This window comes from Leptonotus elevatus, chromosome 12, assembly GCF_054856555.1.
Source record: "Leptonotus elevatus isolate MCC_2025b chromosome 12, RoL_Lele_1.0, whole genome shotgun sequence".
Classification (NCBI taxonomy): Eukaryota; Metazoa; Chordata; class Actinopteri; order Syngnathiformes; family Syngnathidae; genus Leptonotus; species Leptonotus elevatus.
Genome location: NC_141250.1, coordinates 20,979,377 through 20,999,453, shown reverse-complemented (window position 1 = coordinate 20,999,453; position 20,077 = coordinate 20,979,377). Strand labels below are relative to the sequence as shown.

Genomic DNA, 20,077 nt, shown 5'->3' with positions numbered 1-20,077 from the left:
GGGGGGGCTTCAAGACATAATTGCAGGAGAATATCTGCGTGCATGCGTATGCGTGTGTGTTCTAGTGATGGCGTAATTGCGGGGAAACGAAGAGTTCCGGAATGCCTTCGGAATGAGATCATGCAAATTAAAGCGCGCGGCAATTACCAAATGGTAACAAGTTAGCGTAAGCTCAAAAGGGCGACTTGATGAGAGCAGCACAAATGAAAATTGCTCAACGTTGGAAACGGAATTTAAAGCCTGTTGCCATGATGACATCTTAAGCAGGACACAAATACTTTTGGACGTCAGCGTCAAACGCGGGCTTGCTTGACCAAAACTCATGAAAGACTCGGAGAATTGCAAAACTGAACGCGGGCTGAAAGACGAGACGAGCGGTAAGGGGCGGTATTGGGATTGAGCCCTAGAACACACTTTCTAGTCTTGTGGTGTCTTCGAAGACAATCAAATGTCCAGTTGCGGTCGATTCAGTGCCCTGAGAACTTGTTACGCTCTTACATACGCCACCACCTGTACCATTTTAAATTTTGGAAGCATGTGCTGTTCCACTCCAACCCTGTAGCTGGCAGCATTGTGCATTACAATCAAGTTTGTGATTTCCCATAGAATCGGAGATTATGTGGTTAGATTAGAAAATTGTCAAAAAGCAGAGCGAGTTCTGTCTATGGGTGCGAAAATATTGGGTGACTGATGTTCTGAGGCTGTTTTGCTACATCTGGCACAGGGTGTGAAATCTCGGGATTAATCGAGGAATTCTGGAGTGAAAAGGTACTGACCAAATTCAGCAAGCTTGTCTTGATGTTTGTGGATCTCACTCTGCTTCATCTGTCCTTCCTTCCTTCCTTTAGTCTTTCCACTGGTCTCTTGATGTCTCCCTAATCTGGTTGGAATTCAGATGTATCTGGGGTTCGTGAAAATTTTCAGATTTGTAACTGTTGGTGGGGGTTGTGTTGGATCTCAGTTTGCTTCATCATTCCTTCCTTTGGTCCTTCCTCTGGTCTCCTGACAACTTCACGATTCTGGCGGGACTCTGAAAAGTATCCAGATAAGGTGAAGGGTCTTGGATTTGTAACAGGTTTCAGGTGAATTATAGAGCACAGACTCGCACGCGCGCACACAAAAAGATGATGACGACATCTTGACCCGGGAAGGCCGTCGAATGAATAATACTGAGCTCTGATAAAAAAAAAGAAGAAAAAAAAGCTTGTCTTGATTATAATTTGGGGCTGCTTTGCTACATCCAGCACGGATTAGGGTTAACATCTGTGCAGGGAAGAGTAAAATCTCAAGACTATCAAGACAATTGTGACGCAAAATGTGTCTGTGTTTTGTTCTGGCGCAGCTTTGCGAAGAACAAAGCGTCTTGTTATTGATTAATCGCAGCCTGTGGCTTCTTCTTTGGCACATACAAACTTCCACTCAAAAGGCATCAACATTCAAAAGTTTGTCTTCCACAACAGGATTTGATTTTTTTCACAACGGGGCACAAAAACTTCCTTTGACATCGGCTGCAATTCTCTTCACTGCCCTCTAATTTAACGGTAATGAAGGCATCCACATCAAGCGGGCTCATAAAATGTGTTTGAAAGCGAAGCCTTCCCACAGGAAGATGGCGGTCGCTCAACCGCGCACTCTCGGCACTGCTGCGGAGTTGCTGATCCTGTTTTGTGTCTCGGCCGTCCTGAATAAGTCACTTTTTGTGCCTCTTGAAGACACATGCCGAAGTCCTCTAAACACGAGTGATGACGGTTGGAGAGAAGGCGACGGGAAGAAAACAAAAAGGGGGGGGGGGGGGGTCAAGGAAGCCTGTCAAGTGAAAAGTTGAAAGGAGGACAGCGGTGCCATCGAGAGACTTCGGAGAAGCCGCCACAAAAGCTCGTCGCTCATTTTGGCTTATTTGTATCGTTCAATGTTCACATTGTATCACTTGACGGTGAGCAAAAGAGCTCGTAAAGTAGTCCAACATGAAGACTGAATTATAGAATGTACCGAATTATCCGTTAACAATCATCACCAAACTCATAATATGCTTACAAGTAGAAAGTTATTCAAGTCCAAGAATATTTTTTTAATGCTAAAATAATTACTTGTATACAGACAAAAAACTGAAACGTATAGTAAACCACAATTAAATTGATCTACTACAATCAAAAACACGCATTTTATATTTAATACATCTCGTATGTCATTTTAATTTCCTGGTCACAAGAGATATTAGCATATCCAAAATGCAATGGCAATCATGTTCAAAAGTTCAAAATTAAATAAAATGTTAAACATGGCAAAGGGAGACTGTTATATTCTGGGGCTGCTTTGCTACTAATCAGTAATCAATACAAGAATTTTTCAGTAATTAAAGATAAAAAATCGTTTAGTATTGTTTTTAAAATTTTTATTTATTTATTTATAATTATTTAGTATCATGCTATTTCAGCGGCCATTGCGGCCGCAGCAGTATTTCATTCTGCGGCACAACACAACCCACAAAAGGTTGGCTTGGCAGTTTTACACACTCCGCCCCGGTTTACTTTTAGACTGCCAGGGGGGGGGGGGGGGGGGGGTCCTGTTGGAGACCCAAGTCGAGGTCAAGTTAAAAGCTTAAAAAAAAAGGGATAAGCGGAACTGCTTTACTGGCAAGCAAATGCGTTGAAAGGTCGCCGCTAATCGCTCATTAGCGAGCTGAAGCATTGTGGATAACCAAAAGGCCGGATCAGCTTTTTTGGGGGATGTTCGGAATGACTTCAACCTTTTCAGGCTTCCACTGAGGAGGCAGCTCACTTCTGTTTTGCAGTCCACCTGTTGCGCGCCAGGGTGCGAGCAGGTGGGCCGGCACTTCAATCTTTGACCCGCGGGTCAGGATCGGCTTGAAAAAGCCGTTCAAGTGGCGTTTCACCGCGCGGCGGCGGCAGCTGCTTTACGTCTCGCTCGGATGCAAAGTTGAGGAAACGGCGTTTTTGCTCAAGCGCTTCCAAAGATGGAAAACGAGTCGGGAGGGATTTATCGGAGCCATTTATTATTGTATTTCACTACAAAAAACATGATATGAGCTATAATACAATCTCCACATGTACATAATATACAGAGTAAATAGTTCACGATACACTTTTGCGACCGTTTCGACCGCATGTCCATCTTACTTATGATCTCGCAAAAGTGAGACCAACAACTTGCAAGTGTATTCCTCTTTTTGGAAATCGGAATATGAGAGGAAGCTGCCGTACTCGGAACAAAGTCAGGCAAGCATTTGCCGTAAAAACCGAGACCCGTACATGAACCCGCCAATATTTGAGCAATTTGTCATTCCTTAAATGTGAAACCAGAAGCATCACAAAGATGAGTGGATTTGTATTTACATTGAACATTCTCATTACTCAGATGGGGGGGGGGGGGCTTTCCCTCCATTTTACTCATGTGTTAAAAGACTCAAAAGACTGTGAATTAAAATAAAATGAACATGTTTTCAAAATGCTACTTTCACTATTTACACATCAAAGTGACGCCGTGCCTGAAAAGTGGACCCGCAAATGAACGCGACATGAAGGCGATGGTAAATATTGCTGAGGGAAAAGGAAGGGTGACGATTGGAAGAGAAGATGTAGTAATTAGTGTTCATTTCGCCAAGGAAAACAAAACTAAAATAATTTCACGTTTTTCAACGGACTGAAACTAGACTAGATTAAAATCCTCATTAATAAACAATAACTGGGACTAAATCAATATGCGCTTTTGTCGAAAATGTACTTCATAAAAACTGGACATTTTAGTTCAGGAACAAAAATGAGATGAAAATTACATAATTTTGTAAAATTGTGTCTGTTAATTTGTCACTGTGATACTGTCATGTGACACAGTGACACGCCCCCTTTCAAATCTGCAGCGAGCGAGTGCAACATGAAACACAAACACATGAGACAGACAGCAGGTGGATTCACGGTTAACGTAAAAAAATAAAATTAAATAAAGAGTTAATTATAGTTATAATGTAACATTAATCTAAGGGCGATATTGTTCCAACAATAATGTTAATCCGACCGCTAATTAATGCTGGCTAATTTACTAGCTCGTAGCCATAGTAACCACTTGTTGATATACTGCAATTGTGTGTCAAGTTGTTTTTCATCAAAAAGATGAGAGAAAATTTCATGTGAAACCGTTTGAGATCCGAAATGTTCAACATAATGTGCTGACAAAAAAATATACAGGTTAAAATGATTGTCCGAACTAAACCTAGACTCAAATGTTGACTAAAACCAGACGAATAAAATGATGTTTCCTTGGACTAAAATGTTACATTTAAATTTAACTAACAATGGAATACATAAAAAAGGGATGAGGTTGAATAACTATTATAAAAACAAAGAAGCATGTTTGAAACGAGACTAAATGTAAAAATGGCTGATAAAATTAACATTAGATGTAATCGATATGTGTGATAGCTTTTTACACATAAATATATATTGAGACGACATTTAGCTTAACATCCTCCCTGCCAGCGAAGCTACTTGGATGAAGAGAAAAGAGTCGACATCCAAGAGTCAAAGAGTTGTTCATTTGCTACCAAAATCCACGTGTACACATTCAGAAAGGTTGCATGAATGGCAAAAATCCACTTTTTTTCTTAATATTGTTCATCTCTGACGACGCTTGCCTTCTGATGACGCGCGCATGCCGTAAATCTAACTTTCAAAACCGAAGATAATTACAGATTTATCACTCAAAGGCACTGTAATAGAAGAGGCATCGTAAATGAGGATACAATGTTACCATATTTGTCAATATTCGTATTTCGGAATTTTTAGAGTCTCTACTAGACGTAAAGAATAAAATGTAAGCACCATTACTATAATGATCATGTTTAGAAATTAGCAGCCACATTTAGTTTTCTGCATTCTTTATTTAAATAGTTTTGAATTTTTTTTAGAGTTTGGCAAAGTGTGTACAAATACCAGACATGTTAGCGCTGATCATGCTAGTGCTAACACAGTTACTGTACCAACAGAAGAATTTCAACCAATACAACGCGTGTGTGTTTGACTCCACAAATTTTGTTAGCGCACTCTAGTGGTTGGAATGTCAAGGGTAGGGTGCCACATTGTGGTAAAGACAAAGAGAAGAGTTCAAAAAACGTTGTTCCTCGATGAGCTAAGTGTTAGCCTAGCTGCAATTTTTTTCTACTTGATATTTTCCAGCAGCATGAAAGCCCTGTAGCGCCATGCTGCCTCTCACAGGTCAGCTATGGTACTACAACAGATGTCTGCGTATACAGTACACAGCTTGTGCGGTGTGAAAGGAGCTCAACTTTTGACAAAATGCTAAATATTGCACTGAACTCGTTGAGACTATTAACAAGAACATGGAGCTTAACCTCCCAACCACAATGGGAATTAAAAAAAAAATTATTATTTTTTTAAAGACGCTTTAAGATTTCCCACTTCAAGGCGAGGACGAGATGATACCAGTCAACTTCTTTTGAATCTTTTCTTCATTTCTCAGTATGTTGGACCTCATCGCACAAATTTTGTCCTGGTAATCCTTGATCATTTGGTCGAGTTCGTAAAGTTCCGCCTTTAGAGGTTCTAATGCCCAGTCTGTGGCTCTGCACAAGCATCAACACAAAAAGCAATTCAGCGAGACATTTCATCATGAGAAAACATCTTCACGGCGCACTTTGGCATCCAATCCGCAAAAGATCTTTTTGGCGTCAATCGGCGCGCATACTCACTTCTGCTCCTGCAGCAAAGCCTGCGCGTGCTCCTTGTTCTCCCTCCGCCAGCCCTGCAGCTCGGCCTGCATGGCGTCGATGTCCTCCTGCACGTAGTCCATGATCTTCCCCAAAGGCAGCGCGCTCTGACACACCGACTGGATGGACGCGCGCAGACGCTGCACCTCCCGCGTCACCAAATCCTGCTCCTTCTTCCGGGCCTCCTCGGACGCCAGCTTCAGCGCACGGAAAAATGGAAAAAAAGGTGTCATTTGCGCTTATTGCACGGCTTGATCGGGAAAATTATTCGTGGCTTTGTGACCCGCGAAAGAGAGTTTGGGAAGGTGATGTAACCAGTCGTTTGCTTTATTGAGATATTAAAGACTCTTTGTCTGGTCCATTGGTTGGCGTAAGCGCACTTTGATGCGGACGGCGAGTCCCGATACCCGCCGCCGGAGGTTGCAGGTACGCAAGACCGGGAAAAAAAAATAGGACATCAAGCATATACTGCGACATTTTTCACACATCGACTAATCATCATCTTGCGTCAGAAAGAAACGTCTGTGCAACAATTTTGTGCGTGGTGATGTTTGGTAACGAAATACTTTTTTTTAGCTTCTTTAAAGCTTCAGCGCCAGCCTTTTTTTTTTGTCATTTTGATCAATGCCACTCATGGAGGACAATAAATTACCTCTTCCGAAGAGTCCATCTTTTTTTTCACCCCACCGGCTGTCCTTCAACACAGGATTAAAATGTTTGAGAATCACACGGTGAGGAGGCGGGCTAGCCGACGTCATATCAAAGCGACAGCTCTGCTGATGTAATGCACAGTCCCAGAGACTAGGGGGCGATACAAGCTACGCACTCAAGCTTGAAATCATTTTGGAGATGCGAGGAACCCAACAACAGCAACTATGTGTCCTCTAAGTCAATAATATTATTTAAAAGGGAACCCAGTTTTATTTTATTTTTTTGATAATAATATGTTTTATGCAGCCCCACTGGTCTCAATATGGCATTCTGGTTAATATTGTGTTAGTGGAATATGAGTAAAGTAGCAAAATCCAGCCATTTGCATCCATCTCAGGGGGCGGCCATTTTGCCACTTGCTGTCGACTGAAGATGACATCAATGTTGCTCAGGTGACAACCAATCACAGCTCAGCTTCAGAAAACAGGTGAGCTGTGATTGGTCGCCGCCTGAGCCGAGCAACCGTGATGTCATCTTCAGTCGACAGCAAGTCGCAAAATGGCCGCCCCCTGAGATGGATAAAAAAAAAAAAAGGGCTGGATTTTGCTTCATATCTCATATTCCGCAAATATAATATTATGTTAAGACTAGTGAGGTCACATGCAACATATTATTGTCAAGAAAGGTTTCAGGTTGACTTCCACTTGAACATGATTGATTGATGGTGCGAGGCGGAGGTTTACACTGATGGCAAAAAGTCGAGGCACCTCGCTAAACACGCAGCATACGCGAGGATGTTTGCTCAGCTGGGCTCGTCCCGAAGCCTTCACACGGTCCGAGTGTGCGCGTGTGTCATGAGAAGCCAGACACACACACATCCATGCAGACATAAACACTCATTTGCGCGCACACGCACACACACACCTGCACTCGTAGTTCTTGTTTGGTTTGGTAACAAGCTTATTTGACGACAGCATTGAGTAACAACTGCCACACTTGGTCCTCCTTTCAAGTTGGACTTGTGGCTCGTGTTCGTGGCGGCGCTGACACCCGCCGCCATGACCTGGCGGCGGACATTGTGCTCGGGACAGACAGCGAAAGGCCTTTTCTTCAACTGCAGAAAATGAAAATGAAAAAAAAAAAAAAAAAGACCCGCCCACTCAGGAAGAGGGCGGGCTGCTCATGTTTGCTTTATTGAGCTGCCGAGCTTGCAGAACGGACATCAAGATTGTGATATGTTTTTTTTTTTTTTTTTTTTTAAGGGCGGTTGAGTGCGAGGGTGGAAAAGCCTCACCCCCGCGGCCCGCCATCGAGGTGGGTGGCTTTGGACCGGGTGATGAGAACCCTGCAGCTACGCAAACATTGTGGTTCGGCCAGGCTTTTGGTTTGGTCTGCGTAGCGCAGACGATACTCAGGTCTTCATTTTTTTTTTTTTTTTTTTTTTGCAACCGCGCGCTGACTTCTTTTGCCAGCAGCACAGCGTGAAAGCATCAACTTCACAAAAGGTCACTCAGGGTCGACATCAGGCGTGTTTACTTTTGAAATTCTTCATTTGATATTGTTTAAATATATATATATATATCCAGACTTCCAATCTTGAGGGGACATAATGCTGCACAGCAGAGTGAGGGGAGAGGCGGAGTTTGACAACACTTTATCAGACAGTTCAAGCATTAAAAGTTTTTCGGTTTGGTGTCAAGCTATTCACAGCACGTCACACTGGCCAAATGGGAAGTCAACCCACGCATTTTCTTTACATTCGTATTTTGTAAGCCCCCCCCCCCCCCACACTAGTCTAAACACGGCATTCAGAATATCGCGTTTGCGTAACACGAGGAAAGCAGCAAAATCCAGCCATTTTGATCCATCTGCCCCCCGAGATGGATCAAAACGGATTGATTTTGTAGCTTAATTCATATTCAACGAACACGAAATTAATCAGAATGCCGTCGACATGAGTAGGGCGGCATACGATATATTATTGGAAGAAAAGTTTTGTTGGGTTGACTTTCCTTCCTTTCAATCATATTGCATAATAATAATGGACACAAAATGGAGACGGAGCAGTTGTGAAATAGACCCAATATTATAATTTTTGGGAAAAATTGCAATGCCACAGCTTTTTAAGTAATAAGGATAATAATTTGGATTTATTTTGGGTTGGCCAACAAGTCACGACCCGGTATTACAATAGACTAGATCTGCCACCCTCACACTAACTAATATAAAAAAAATAATAATAATAAAAAAAAACTTTTTTTTGTATTTTATTATTATATTATTTACTTTATCATTATTATATTATCATTTATTTATTACAGTATTAGTATTCATTTTTATTTTGTTTATTTTCATCATCATCATCATCACTGCCAGTGGTGTCACGCCTCCAAACGTTTTCTTTCTTAACAGCGTTGGGGGCTTTTAGTGGTGCTAAAATAATGGAGAACTGGACACATGTCGTCTAATTTCCCCCATTTCACAGGACAATATTTGAAAGTGTCACACATGATTATGGACATGGAAAAGTGGGTTGCTGTTGGCATGTCTGGCCTTCATTTCAAGCGTTTTTTTGGCACACAAATCAACCACACTTTTGAAATCAGACGTCAACTCGTCACGTGGCAAATCCAAGCAAGTGTCGCAACAAAAGGTAAGTGACTTTTCCCTGATGTAGCGTACGCTCGGCTGTGCCATCAAAATCCGGTCAGAACCACCACTAATTCTTACAACTCGCTTTTCCCCTCCACCATGAACGATAAAAGGACAACAACAAAAAAACTGGCAACGAGCATGTGACCAAATCCCGTCTTTAGTGTCAAATAGAAATAAGATGATTAATTCAACTCCATTTCCTTTTGTGTTCCACCAATAGAAAAAGGTCAGCACCCTCCATGTTTACGAGGCGCTGCAGAGCAGAATATTTATTTTCTTGACAAGTCTGCAGAGTATTCCAGCCCCTCTCCGCTCGCTCGCTCGCTCACTCAACAGCCCCCCCCCCCCCCCCATTTGTGTGCCACGGCGTTTATTTATATGTTACAAACCTTCATCAAGCCAAATTTGAAAGCGGGGGGGGGGGGGGGGGGGGGAGCGAGTACACAAAATTCTTATGAAAACGCAGCTGCCGCGAGGGGCAAATTCTGTGTAAATAAAAAGGAGAAGTGTCTTGAATAAATACGCAATGCTGCCAAACGGGGGTCGAGGCTCGGCCAACGCCTCGATGAGTCTTGTGACTTTACTTGCGCCAGCGTAATTTTTTTTTTTTTTTTCTTAAGAGCTCAGTATTGTTCATTCGGAAATGTCATCATCATTGCTCTTTTATTATTATTATATTTTTTTTTAAATATATATATATATATATATATATATATTTTTTTTTTTTTTACGCCAGCGTAATCGAATTAGTGCCAAAAGGGTACGGTCCCGTCGAGCGCCGACTGCGTTTTTAACGAAAGACGCAAACGTCGGCGTTTCTTGTTGAGCGGTCGCCGGGAGTCCGTTTCATGACTCGTGACAGCTGAAATTTCAAACCTGACTTACAACATGGAATGAGCAAGTTCAATATTTACGTTTTTCAGGCCGTGATTACGCGAGGAAAAATGACTCCCTCCCAACTGACCTGGCTGCACTTTCATGTCAGGAAGGAAGTCATTTAAGTTCTTTACGCAGCTGACGTGCGTGCGCGCGCACACACCTGCGCCGCAGCTATCTTCGGAAAACCGCACAGGATAGTCTGCGATGTGTGTTTTGAGAAGCTTGAATTAGGACAATTAGTATAAACCCTACAAGGTTATTTCACATTTAACAAAGGCCTTTTCTATTTCGGGTATGAAAAAAAAAAAAATGGGCTGGTTGGAATTTATTTCATATTAAATTGACTCGATGCTCCTTGGTGGCGTGTTTTACGACGGATGATGTCAGAGACGGTGGTCGGGGTCCTCTCTACATGAACGGCAGTCCAAAACAGTCGAGCCACCGGCGTTAGGGGTGGGCTAGACGGGGACGAGGGGAAAGTGCGCTTCAGTGGAGAGGACCACCCACGGAACAGGACCAAACGCAGACAAAACTCGCACGTGTACAACAACAACTGAAATAACGCTGACGGAGGCGTTAGTCCAGACAATCATGCAGAAATGTACACTTTTTTTTTTCTTTTTTTTTTAAACACACCAGCATGACTTACAACTATGCTGACAGAAACACAACTTTTCATTACGGTGGTTGTTATGGGACAAACATTTTAATGTGACCTTGACTCGGCAGTGGCAAATCTTTCAAGACTCGCGGTGATGGATTACCCAAAGCTAGCAACATGAGTTTAGTATGGGGACCATATTTCAATAAAAAAAAAAAAAAAAAGAGGACACTTGCCCCGGCCTTGAAATTGTGATACCAGTCGCAGTTACACAGTTTACTTCACCTCTTATTAGTCACGCAATGCCAACCGGACAGTTTCACTAATTTATAAAAAAAAAACCCGGGCGCCAAAACAGGACGTAAGAAAATGGTCTGTCCTCCCAAAAAGTCACCCTAGTGTAGCCGCTATGCTACTCCACAACCTGGACCAGCGCCAATATGAAAACTGACGCATTTGGCGGCTCTCCAGAGCATCATAGTCTGAAAGATTAGCTTACGTTTTTTCTGATCAATCGGCCAACTGACAGACAAGATGCCAAAAAATGGATTAGTGATCAGGTTGGGCAACGGGAACCATTCATCGAGTAGGACCGGGACGAGCATTCCGGTTCTCCTTTTAACTCATTCACTGGTAGCCATTTTCACTGAAGCAACCCCCTTCACTCCCGGCTGTTTTAAAGGATTTTGACTGATTTTGCAAGGCCCACAGAATGTTGTGTTCTATTGCTATAAAAACATGGAACCTACCAAAAGAAAGATTAGAGTCTCTTCTTTCATCAGGGAAAAAAAAAGTATATTTATATCCATTTCGGTTTTGCAGCAATTAGCATTAGAATATAGCTAAATTTCATTATTATTCACAAATCTGTTGAAAACACTGGGGAAAAGAGCTTTTTGCAACATGGCCTGGTTGATCTCATACTCTGCTGCCACCTGCTGGCCGTTTTTGTAATAACTGCCAATGCTTACCAGAACTTCCATTGTTTCAAGCATTCTCTTCAGTTCAGAGGCTGCATCAAAGCCTTCTGTATGCTCGAGCATTAAAAATGTATAAATACGTTTTTGGGACCATGGTAATATTTAAAATGGAATGTATTTATAAGTTATTGGGAGCAAATGAGCTTAAGTCAGTGCGAAATTTTGATTGCTAGTTAGCTACGCGGAAGCCCCAAAGAAGGAGAACCGTCCAGCTGCCAAGCCGAGGACTGTCCCGTTTTTTCTTTCTGAAGACAAATAACACTCGGTTAGCCCATCAATCGTTAAGTAACTGCTGCATTATTTTTTCTTGAGGCTCTCAAAAATTAAAAAAAAAAAAAAAAAACTGAAGTACATATGATTTGTCCAAAAATAAGTCATTAGCTCCCTCTTTTTTTTTTTTTTTAGAATCCGAATCGAGAATCGTTAGGAACCTGAAAATTCAAATGATGCCCAACCCTAATTAGCAATTATTTGACTGAGATCCAAAGGTCAATTTCAGGGTAGCGAAGTCCCTCTCGCACACCTCCGTCACGCACGTACACCTCTCATACACACACCTCTCTCATCGACACCCAAACACGTGAATTTTCAACCTCCACACTTTTTGTGGGACGAGGTTTCAAGACCCATAATATTTTTGTCGCACCACCTGGTGGGCGTGTACGTTTCAACATTTCACACTTTATTATTATTATTATTGCATAACAGTTAGTTTTAAGTTATATATGCAATCACCCACCTTATTTTGAGCGCCAAGACACACCGGCAGAAAATGTCTCCACTTGCACGCGAAGGACGAATAAAATCACCGACATGGATTACGAAACTCGAGGCCGAGTTGTCAGATATTTGATCACATGCGAAGCACAAGTCTTTAAATTTGCGAAGATCTTGAGCAAGCGCAGAGCTTCTTTCGCTCCAGACATCTTGATGTGTGCATCGGTTGTGTGTGTGTGTGTGTGTGTGTGGTCCGCGCAAAGCCGCACTTGCTCGTCAGGATATTGGACCTTCGGCTCGGGTGAAGGGGAACATTTTTGCGGTTCCAAGGCAGCTTAATTGCACCTCCGCACTGACTTTTGTTTACATCTCCTCGCTGATAATAACCAGGGTTGCACGGCACATTTCAAAGCGGCCCAAGCAATTACCATTCGGAGACATTTCACAAATGTCTGATTGAAGTCATTGGTAGGCCCAACGGTGCCCCTGTCACACACATTTATGGGTTCAAGGGGGCCCTCTAGTGGGCAAGAAAGGAAACGTAAGAATAGGGTACCTCTTTAGTTTTGATGGAGGACAGTGACGGTTCGTAGTCTTTTTTGGTCTCAAGGATCTTTTTGACAAGGCCACCTGCATTCATGGAAACGTTCATGCAGCATTAGACAACATTCCTTCATGACAAATATATATTTTTTTTTATAGCACAAAGAGGAAAAGATGAGCGTACCATGTTCTTCATCACCGGTGAGGTCTTGTGCAGATTCCTGGAACAGAAAAGAACAACATTAATTCAAGTGCTAACCAAGGTTATTTTAAAGGAAAAAATGAAACTAAAATTCAAAAACAATTTAGTCCAAGAAAAAATGAAAAAACTTAAAAAAAGAAGAAAGAAAACTAACTGAAACTACATTTCATGTTTACAAAACTAACTATGATTATTTAATTATAGCAAAAATGTCCTTCGTTTTTAGTCTTTGGTAATTAATTTAATACATGAGCCATTGTGGATGATGTTAAATGTGATCTTAAATATGTTTATTTCGATATTAACTGGAATAAGGACGTTTGAAAGTGTGTCACGCAGAAGTGACGTCATCGAGCAGCAGCCAATAGAAAAGCATCTTCCGATTGCGTCGCTCCTCGGCGGCAACTTTGCCTGCTTGACTTTTGGCTCGCCTGCTTTTTCATTTAACTCAGCTAAAATGCAAAACGAGGTAAGACATGCTACTATTTTTTTTATGGTGTTTATTAAATATTGCGCACAAGTAATACACTTTTTTTTTAAAGAAAAAAAATAATGCTGAAACTAAAACTAAGCTTTTTTTTTTTTTTAACTAATAAACAAACACCCTGAAAACGAATTAAAACTAACTAAATTTAAAAAACAAAATTAAAATCGAAATAAAAACTAACTAAAATGAAAATTCCAAAACTACAATCACCCTGGTGAAATGCCATTTCGATTGTGGGGCGGGCGTGAGACAACGTGGCATTTTTGATTGGCTGTTTACATCTCATCGCTCAAATCATATCTTTGACTTCAGGCTCAGTGAAGACTAAATTGTCCATTTTGCTTCTGCTTTGGTCAATCAATTGTTATGATCATGGCCGACCTTCTCATGAGCATCCGCAGGTTCCGGGACCGCCTCGGCCACGAGGAACTGCTCGTCTTCCTCATCTTCATCGTCAGACGGCTTCTTCCCTTCTCTGATGACCGACGACTTGGCGCTCGAAAGCCTGCAAGGGACATCAAGCGGGTTCCATATTGTTGCCGCAACGTCGCCGGCGGCGTGCAAGTGTTGTCCATGAACGAGCCCCAAATGAATTATGTGGAGGGGTCACCTCTCAGCTGGGACCCCTTCGGCGAAGCTCTCCTGTTTCTTGACTGGAGGCGGAGCCGGACGAGCGCTGCTGGGCCGCGCCGTTCGCTTGTTGCTGCACAACGAAATGAGCATGAATTCACGACGTCGATTATTTCCCGAAATATGAACTTTGTGACAGCGACGAGGAGGCCAAAGATGAACGATTGCATTTGGAACAAAGTCACAAATAGATTTCACATTGGATTTTTAAAAAAAGGACAGATCTTTTGTAGATGGGCAAAAAAAGAATACATGCAAAATGTTAATATAGAAGAATTCATTTGTTAAGTTTTTGATTGTTGTATACAATAAATTGCAAAAACTTTTGAGTTGTTTAAAAAAAAAAAAATCTAATGAATACAACTGCTACATTTTGGTACCTCGTTTAAAAAAAAAAAAAATCTCAACCGAGTGTTACAAAAGTACCAATTAAGTGCTGTTGCTACAGACCTGGAGTTAATTTCCGATGGAAACGAGGCACCTGCAGCATCGCCACCTTCCTTGGGAGGGTCAGCATCTGTGAAAAGTGAATGTTCTGGTGTTTAGTTCACCACGTCATCAATATTGGCAATATGCACAAATGTCCCTCGAGACATATTCTGATTTTTTGGGGAAGTGACATTTTTGGAGTTGGACTTTTGAGACATTGCTTGCTGGGGGGGTCACAAATAAATCAACATGACAACCACATGATTGATTTAACAACCTTCATCTTTAACCATTTGGTGTCAACTTTCTTGTGAGACTGGACCTAATCTAGTTTTCCAATATTTGGCTCATGTTAATTAATGATCAAACGATAACTTATCTCATTGACCATAAGACAAGTGTCGTCTTAATTGCCGATCACCCCCATTTGAGTCTGCTCTTAAAATAGAACCGCTTACCAGCCTCGCTGTCAGATTCATCTGTAGACAGACAAAGAGAGAAAGATTGCTTACACCAACAAAAAAAATAATAATAATATATTTTTTTTTAAATAAAAGTCAAATCTTGTGTCTTGTGAGGGGACGTCGCTTACCCTGTCCTGCAATTCGAGGTTTCCTCCTTTGCCCTTTGGCAGACGACGGCCGAGGTATTCTTGCCGGACTGTCCGACTGGGACGAGGTCTACAGAAAACACAAAGAAATATCTTTACAGCATGTGGAACGCCGCTTGTGTTTCATATTTATTTATTTTTTTAGAGAGAGAGAGGGGTAAGGGATTTGCCAATTATGCAAATCGTATTTAAAAAAAATCAGGAAGTAAAAAGAAAAACTAATATGTATAAAAAAAAAAGTAAAAAAGTAAAACCCGGATGGATTTGTTTTTATTTTACATGTATGTCATTTTTTTAATTACACAGCAGCAACTCTTTTTTTATTATTATTTTTTTTTTCAGGATCGGTCATTTTGACCCTCATCATAACAGGCGGGTTAAAAATAACGTGTTACTTCATCGAGTGACATCTTAAGTTACCCGCTTTTCAACTTCCTCTGCAGGCTATACATACAAAGAGCACAAAGTTAAGACAAATAGCGCTCAAGTTTCCAAACGAACAGTAGCAATTGCGTCCGACGCTGCAATTGCTGCGATCACGTCAGCGGCAGATCGGCTCGAGGCCCAAATAGAAACGCCAACGCAGGCCTACAAATCACGAAACACGATTGAATACCTCGTCGGCTGGCTCGGGTTCCTTCCAAGAACATGACGAGGAGCAATAAAAAGAAAACATTTTACTAACAACATCAAATATAAATTTTTATATAATTATAAATTTAAATATAAATATAAATGCAAATGACAGAACTTACAGCTGGTTCAGGTTTGTCCGTTTTTCTGGGCTCGTCCTCGGTGGATTTTTGCTGTACTTGCGATAATCTATCCTGGGTACGAAGACATTTATTTTCCTATTAAAAAAAAAACATTGACACCGCTTCGAAAAACCGTGTCTCCTTGACATACCTTGCTATTACTGTCTCTCTCCTGACTTCTGTTCTTGTCTTCGCTCTCCTTGCGCCTTTCTGCCTCTTTGTCTCGTTCTCGCCGTTTGTCTTTGCTTCTTTGCGGGTCCCTGTGCGAATCTCTTTCTCTCACTCGGTCTCGGTCTCGACTCTTGTCTTGATCTCTTCCGAGGTCTTTGTCCTTCTCCTTGTCTCTGTCTTTCCCTCTCCCTTTGTCTTTGTCCTTGTCCCGCGTTCGCTCGCGGCTCTTGTCGCGGTCCCCGTCCTTGGCGTGTTCCTGTTCCTGTTCCCGGCTCTGGTTCTTGCCGGAGCGTTCCCGATCGTGGCGCTGATCTCGCTCGCCATCCCGTCGCCGTCTTTCCCGATCTCTGGGCTGGTGCGGGTCCTTGTCTTCTCTGCTCCCGCTGCGCTCGATCTTCTTCTTCTCCTGAATTAGTACAAAACAAACGTTAATATGAACGAATGAATGACAATTTGATTTACTGGACGTCCATTTTCATTTTTTTTTTTTTTTTTTACTTCTCTTTCCGACTGCTGGTGCTCTCGTCCTTCTCGATTTTCTTTGTCCTGGGACTTGGACGTGGCCTTGGTTTTCAAGTCCACCTTCTCTCCGGAAAGTACTCGTTTCACTGCCTCCTCGCTGGACAGCTTTGGATCAAATATTTGTCATTCTTTCAATATGGAACAGGACTCAAATTCCATACGAGAAACCCGATCGACGGGGACTCTTCTCCATAACAGACATACATTACAAACAACTTCCTGTCGTTATTCCCTGGGTACAATTAAACGACTTTATCGCTCTCTCTCCGCAGGTGACTTGGTCCAAAACATTCATATACGCTGAATCATTTGAACGAGCGAACCTTATTGAGGCAGCACTTGGCAATGGCCTGCAGCAGCTCATTGGTTTTCTCGGGCTCGTGGCCAGCCACGATCCGCGCCGGCTTCGCAGCAAGGGGCTCCCCGCCGACGAGTGTCACGACATCGATGGCTTTCTGAAGGAAGGCTATCTTGGCCTCTTTGTCCTAGAAGGCGTGAAAATGAAACACAAAATCAGCGGTAAACACAAGAGAGCGAGAGGTCGAGTGAGGTCGACTGCTTCGGGTTTGCTGTTGAATGAGTCACGGTCAAGATATTGAGTTTCAACTGCGTGTAACATCGGCGAACTCGGCCGACTGTGTCAACCACATAAACGCTGAAGAGACACGGTTTACATGCAACACGAGAATTGCTTTTGTTCAGTGGTTCACTTTATCTTCGAGTGGGTCAAATGTTCAGCCAGAAGGCTTCAAGCTTGCTTGCCCACAAACAAAATCAGGGTGACACTTTATGGAATATGTGACAGACCATCAGCAACGGGACTCAAAGAACAGAAGAAAAAAATGGGACGTTTGGGGATACACAAAGTAAGGAAGGCAACCTTACCTTTACGTTATCCGACTTCAATTCGCTGTCTTTGTACAGTCCTTTCATGAAACCAGTTGCTCTGATGATCTGAAAGTGAAGAGGATCGATAAAAAGCAGCCTTGAGTCGCAGTCGCCATTTGAGTATTTTGGCAGAGAACTTTTATTAAGACGACGTCTCAGCCGATCAAACGCGCAAAATTAGCTCTTTTATCAAATAAAAATCGGTGTGGATAATGAAATTCAACCTCCTCCAAAAATAAACAAAACCAGCCCATTTTTGCCGATTTTCCTCTTTGTTGTCGTTAAACAAATACAGTAGGCCAAAGTACTCTTAAAAACAGTCACATTTAATGCCTGCAATTCATGTTTTTTTGCAAGCATTAAGAAACCATAAAACCGTTATTTTAATCATCATACATTTTTTTAAATAAATCGGCTGATTAATTGGTTATCTGAATTTTAGTCTGCCCAAAAATAACATATCGGTCGGGCCTAATTATATGACTCCTTTCAAAGACCTGCAAAGGCTGACACATTGTGCTTCATCAAATATGCACGCACGCAAGGTGAAATGCAACACACTAACTACCTGAAGAAGAGTGTTGGTGTCTCCATTTAGGACTGGAAACTTCAATTACTGTCCTTAACTTGACACCGTTGTTACGTGCCATTCATTACAGCTTGGGAAATCTTTGCATCTGCTGGTCCGCATTTGGAAAATGGAGATGCTGAATATGCGTGCTAACACTAATAGCTCTGCTCTACATGAATTGACGAGGTACACTCTCAAAATTCAAGACAAGGAACGCAAAAGTAAACACCATAAAAAAATATATATTAAAAAATCCGTTTTGAAGTGGCCAGTTTGGCTGCAGTTCGTTCATTACTTTTTTGCATGGGTGAAAATAACAGTATAATCAGTGCACATTATACACACATGCAGGTCGTTTATGAACAAAAGGGGTCCCAAAATAGAGCCTTGAGGGACGCCAGCGTTGCTGATATACGTCACTGATGGTATCGTGGCACATTCGCCTGACTTCAGGTAGGCAGTCTGCAAAGGAGTTGCAACCAGTTCAAAGGTGTAGTCCACCTTTCCCGATACACTCCAGCACCTTAAGCATTCTGAACATGGATTGATGGAATTTTGAAAATGCTTCCAAACTGCAAATAGTTTTGGTTGCTTTACATTTGAATTGTTTACACCTAGAATGTCTCTAACTGCTTTGACAAAAGTTTTTTTCCACAGGAGGAAGCACATATTTTCACATTACTTGCAAACAAGTACTTCCATTACTTTGTGGAAGTTGATAAAAAGAATAATAATAATAATAATAATAATAATAAAACAACTTGCTGCGGGGGGGGGGGGGAGTTTCAAAGCGTGGTTTTTTTGTATGTTTTTGCTTCTTTTATGGCAGTGGACATTTAGTCGTGACTATGCCACGAGCTGGTACACATTCAATGGCGCAGAATTTGTACTTCTCGCCCGATTCACGGCAAAATTGCGCGCGCAGGCAGTTGCCGGTCACGGCCAATTATCCTACTTTATTCTTCTATTGCCGATGGTTTGCCGGTGAACTGTATGGCAAAGGTGTTTCTAATAAACAGCAAAGATTACATTTTGGACGACCACCACCCTTCCATCCTCTTGATGCAGAATTTTAAAGCATTTGGCAGAGATCGACTCGGAAGCGCATCTCGTAACGCTTGACGACTGCGCTGTTTGCGTTGTGTCAATGGCAACAGGGCGACAAAACCCAACGCCCAAATACTCGGGACTAATTGTCGCTTTGTTTGCCGCAGAAGTATCGACCCATCCCACGGAGATTTTCCCCAACAATAAAACGCTGCATCTTGACGTGTAGTTTCGCCATTGCTAGCGAATTAAAAGCGGCTAAGCGGAAACAGCTAGCGAGCTAATACTTTTCGCTAAGCTCGCGAGCAGACGAGCTCAGTTTGGTTTATGCTCGCCATTATCAGATATGCAAATAAATTGAGCACAAATGCCACATTTCGCAAAAATGATCATGACAGCATCCGTCTCACCTCACTGAAGATGTCGTGCAGGTATCGAAACGGTGGTTTGCTGAGCAGTTTTTCAGTCAGCGGTGGTTTCTTTATCACCTTTCCGAGCGCGTCTTGTGTCTTTTTAACAACTGCCGCATTCATTGCAGCAGTTTTTTTAAGGAGAAAAAAAGGAAAATAAAAGTAGCGCAGACAGAAATCAAACCGAGTCGCTTCTGTTTAATACCAAGCAGGCTAAAAGTTCGCGCTTGCGTATTTGGGAGGAAGAAGCGTTCGCGTTCCTTTTCTTCTTCTAACTAACTTTTCAGTCATTTGGATCTTATATGGCTGCCCACACTGCCACCTGCCGCTACCAATGGCAAATGCAGTACAGTGACGGTCATTCGATTTTGTGGTTTCATTTCGTAATAATATATGATAATACATTATTTCCAAATGTTCTACATACGAAATAAATAATTTATTGAAATATTTTCAAATCAAAATGTAAAAATATAAATTAAAATTGGAAACAAATAATATAAAACGTAGGTAATAATAAATAAATGCAGTACGTGTACGTACTTTGCAGTTCTTTTAAGCATATTCACCTGACTTCCACGAGGCCGTG

General features: G+C 41.9%; 1 protein-coding gene across 2 annotated transcripts; it reads right to left on the bottom strand.

The window, feature by feature from the left end:
* Nucleotides 1-2,993: 2,993 nt before the first annotated feature.
* Nucleotides 2,994-19,743, bottom strand: ift54 (intraflagellar transport 54). Of its 2 annotated transcripts, XM_086091989.1 has the most exons (16): nucleotides 19,489-19,743; nucleotides 17,458-17,526; nucleotides 16,896-17,057; nucleotides 16,549-16,677; nucleotides 16,031-16,456; nucleotides 15,880-15,951; nucleotides 15,741-15,761; nucleotides 15,107-15,194; nucleotides 14,973-14,993; nucleotides 14,536-14,602; nucleotides 14,066-14,158; nucleotides 13,837-13,960; nucleotides 12,951-12,987; nucleotides 12,780-12,853; nucleotides 5,723-5,937; nucleotides 2,994-5,596 (listed from the first exon to the last, which is right to left on the bottom strand). In XM_086091989.1, the coding sequence occupies exons 1-16, from the start codon at nucleotides 19,609-19,611 to the stop codon at nucleotides 5,434-5,436; spliced, it is 1,884 nt and encodes a 627-aa protein (XP_085948115.1). In that variant the 5' UTR covers nucleotides 19,612-19,743; the 3' UTR covers nucleotides 2,994-5,433. The 2 variants fall into 2 exon arrangements, with proteins under 2 accessions (XP_085948115.1, XP_085948116.1); XM_086091990.1 differs by lacking the exon at nucleotides 15,741-15,761.
* Between the last annotated feature and the right edge of the window lie 334 nt (nucleotides 19,744-20,077).

Bases quoted from the DNA above. Each gene is read 5' to 3' on its own strand.
- ift54 (XM_086091989.1), bottom strand. From the start codon at position 19,611: ATGAATGCGGCAGTTGTTAAAAAGACACAAGACGCGCTCGGAAAGGTG. The intron at 16,457-16,548 runs GTAAAAAAAAAA...GTACTAATTCAG, and splicing joins ACCAGCAGTCGGAAAGAGAA to GAGAAGAAGAAGATCGAGCG. The intron at 15,762-15,879 runs GTAAGTTCTGTC...TGTTCTTGGAAG, and splicing joins CGGACAAACCTGAACCAGCT to GAACCCGAGCCAGCCGACGA.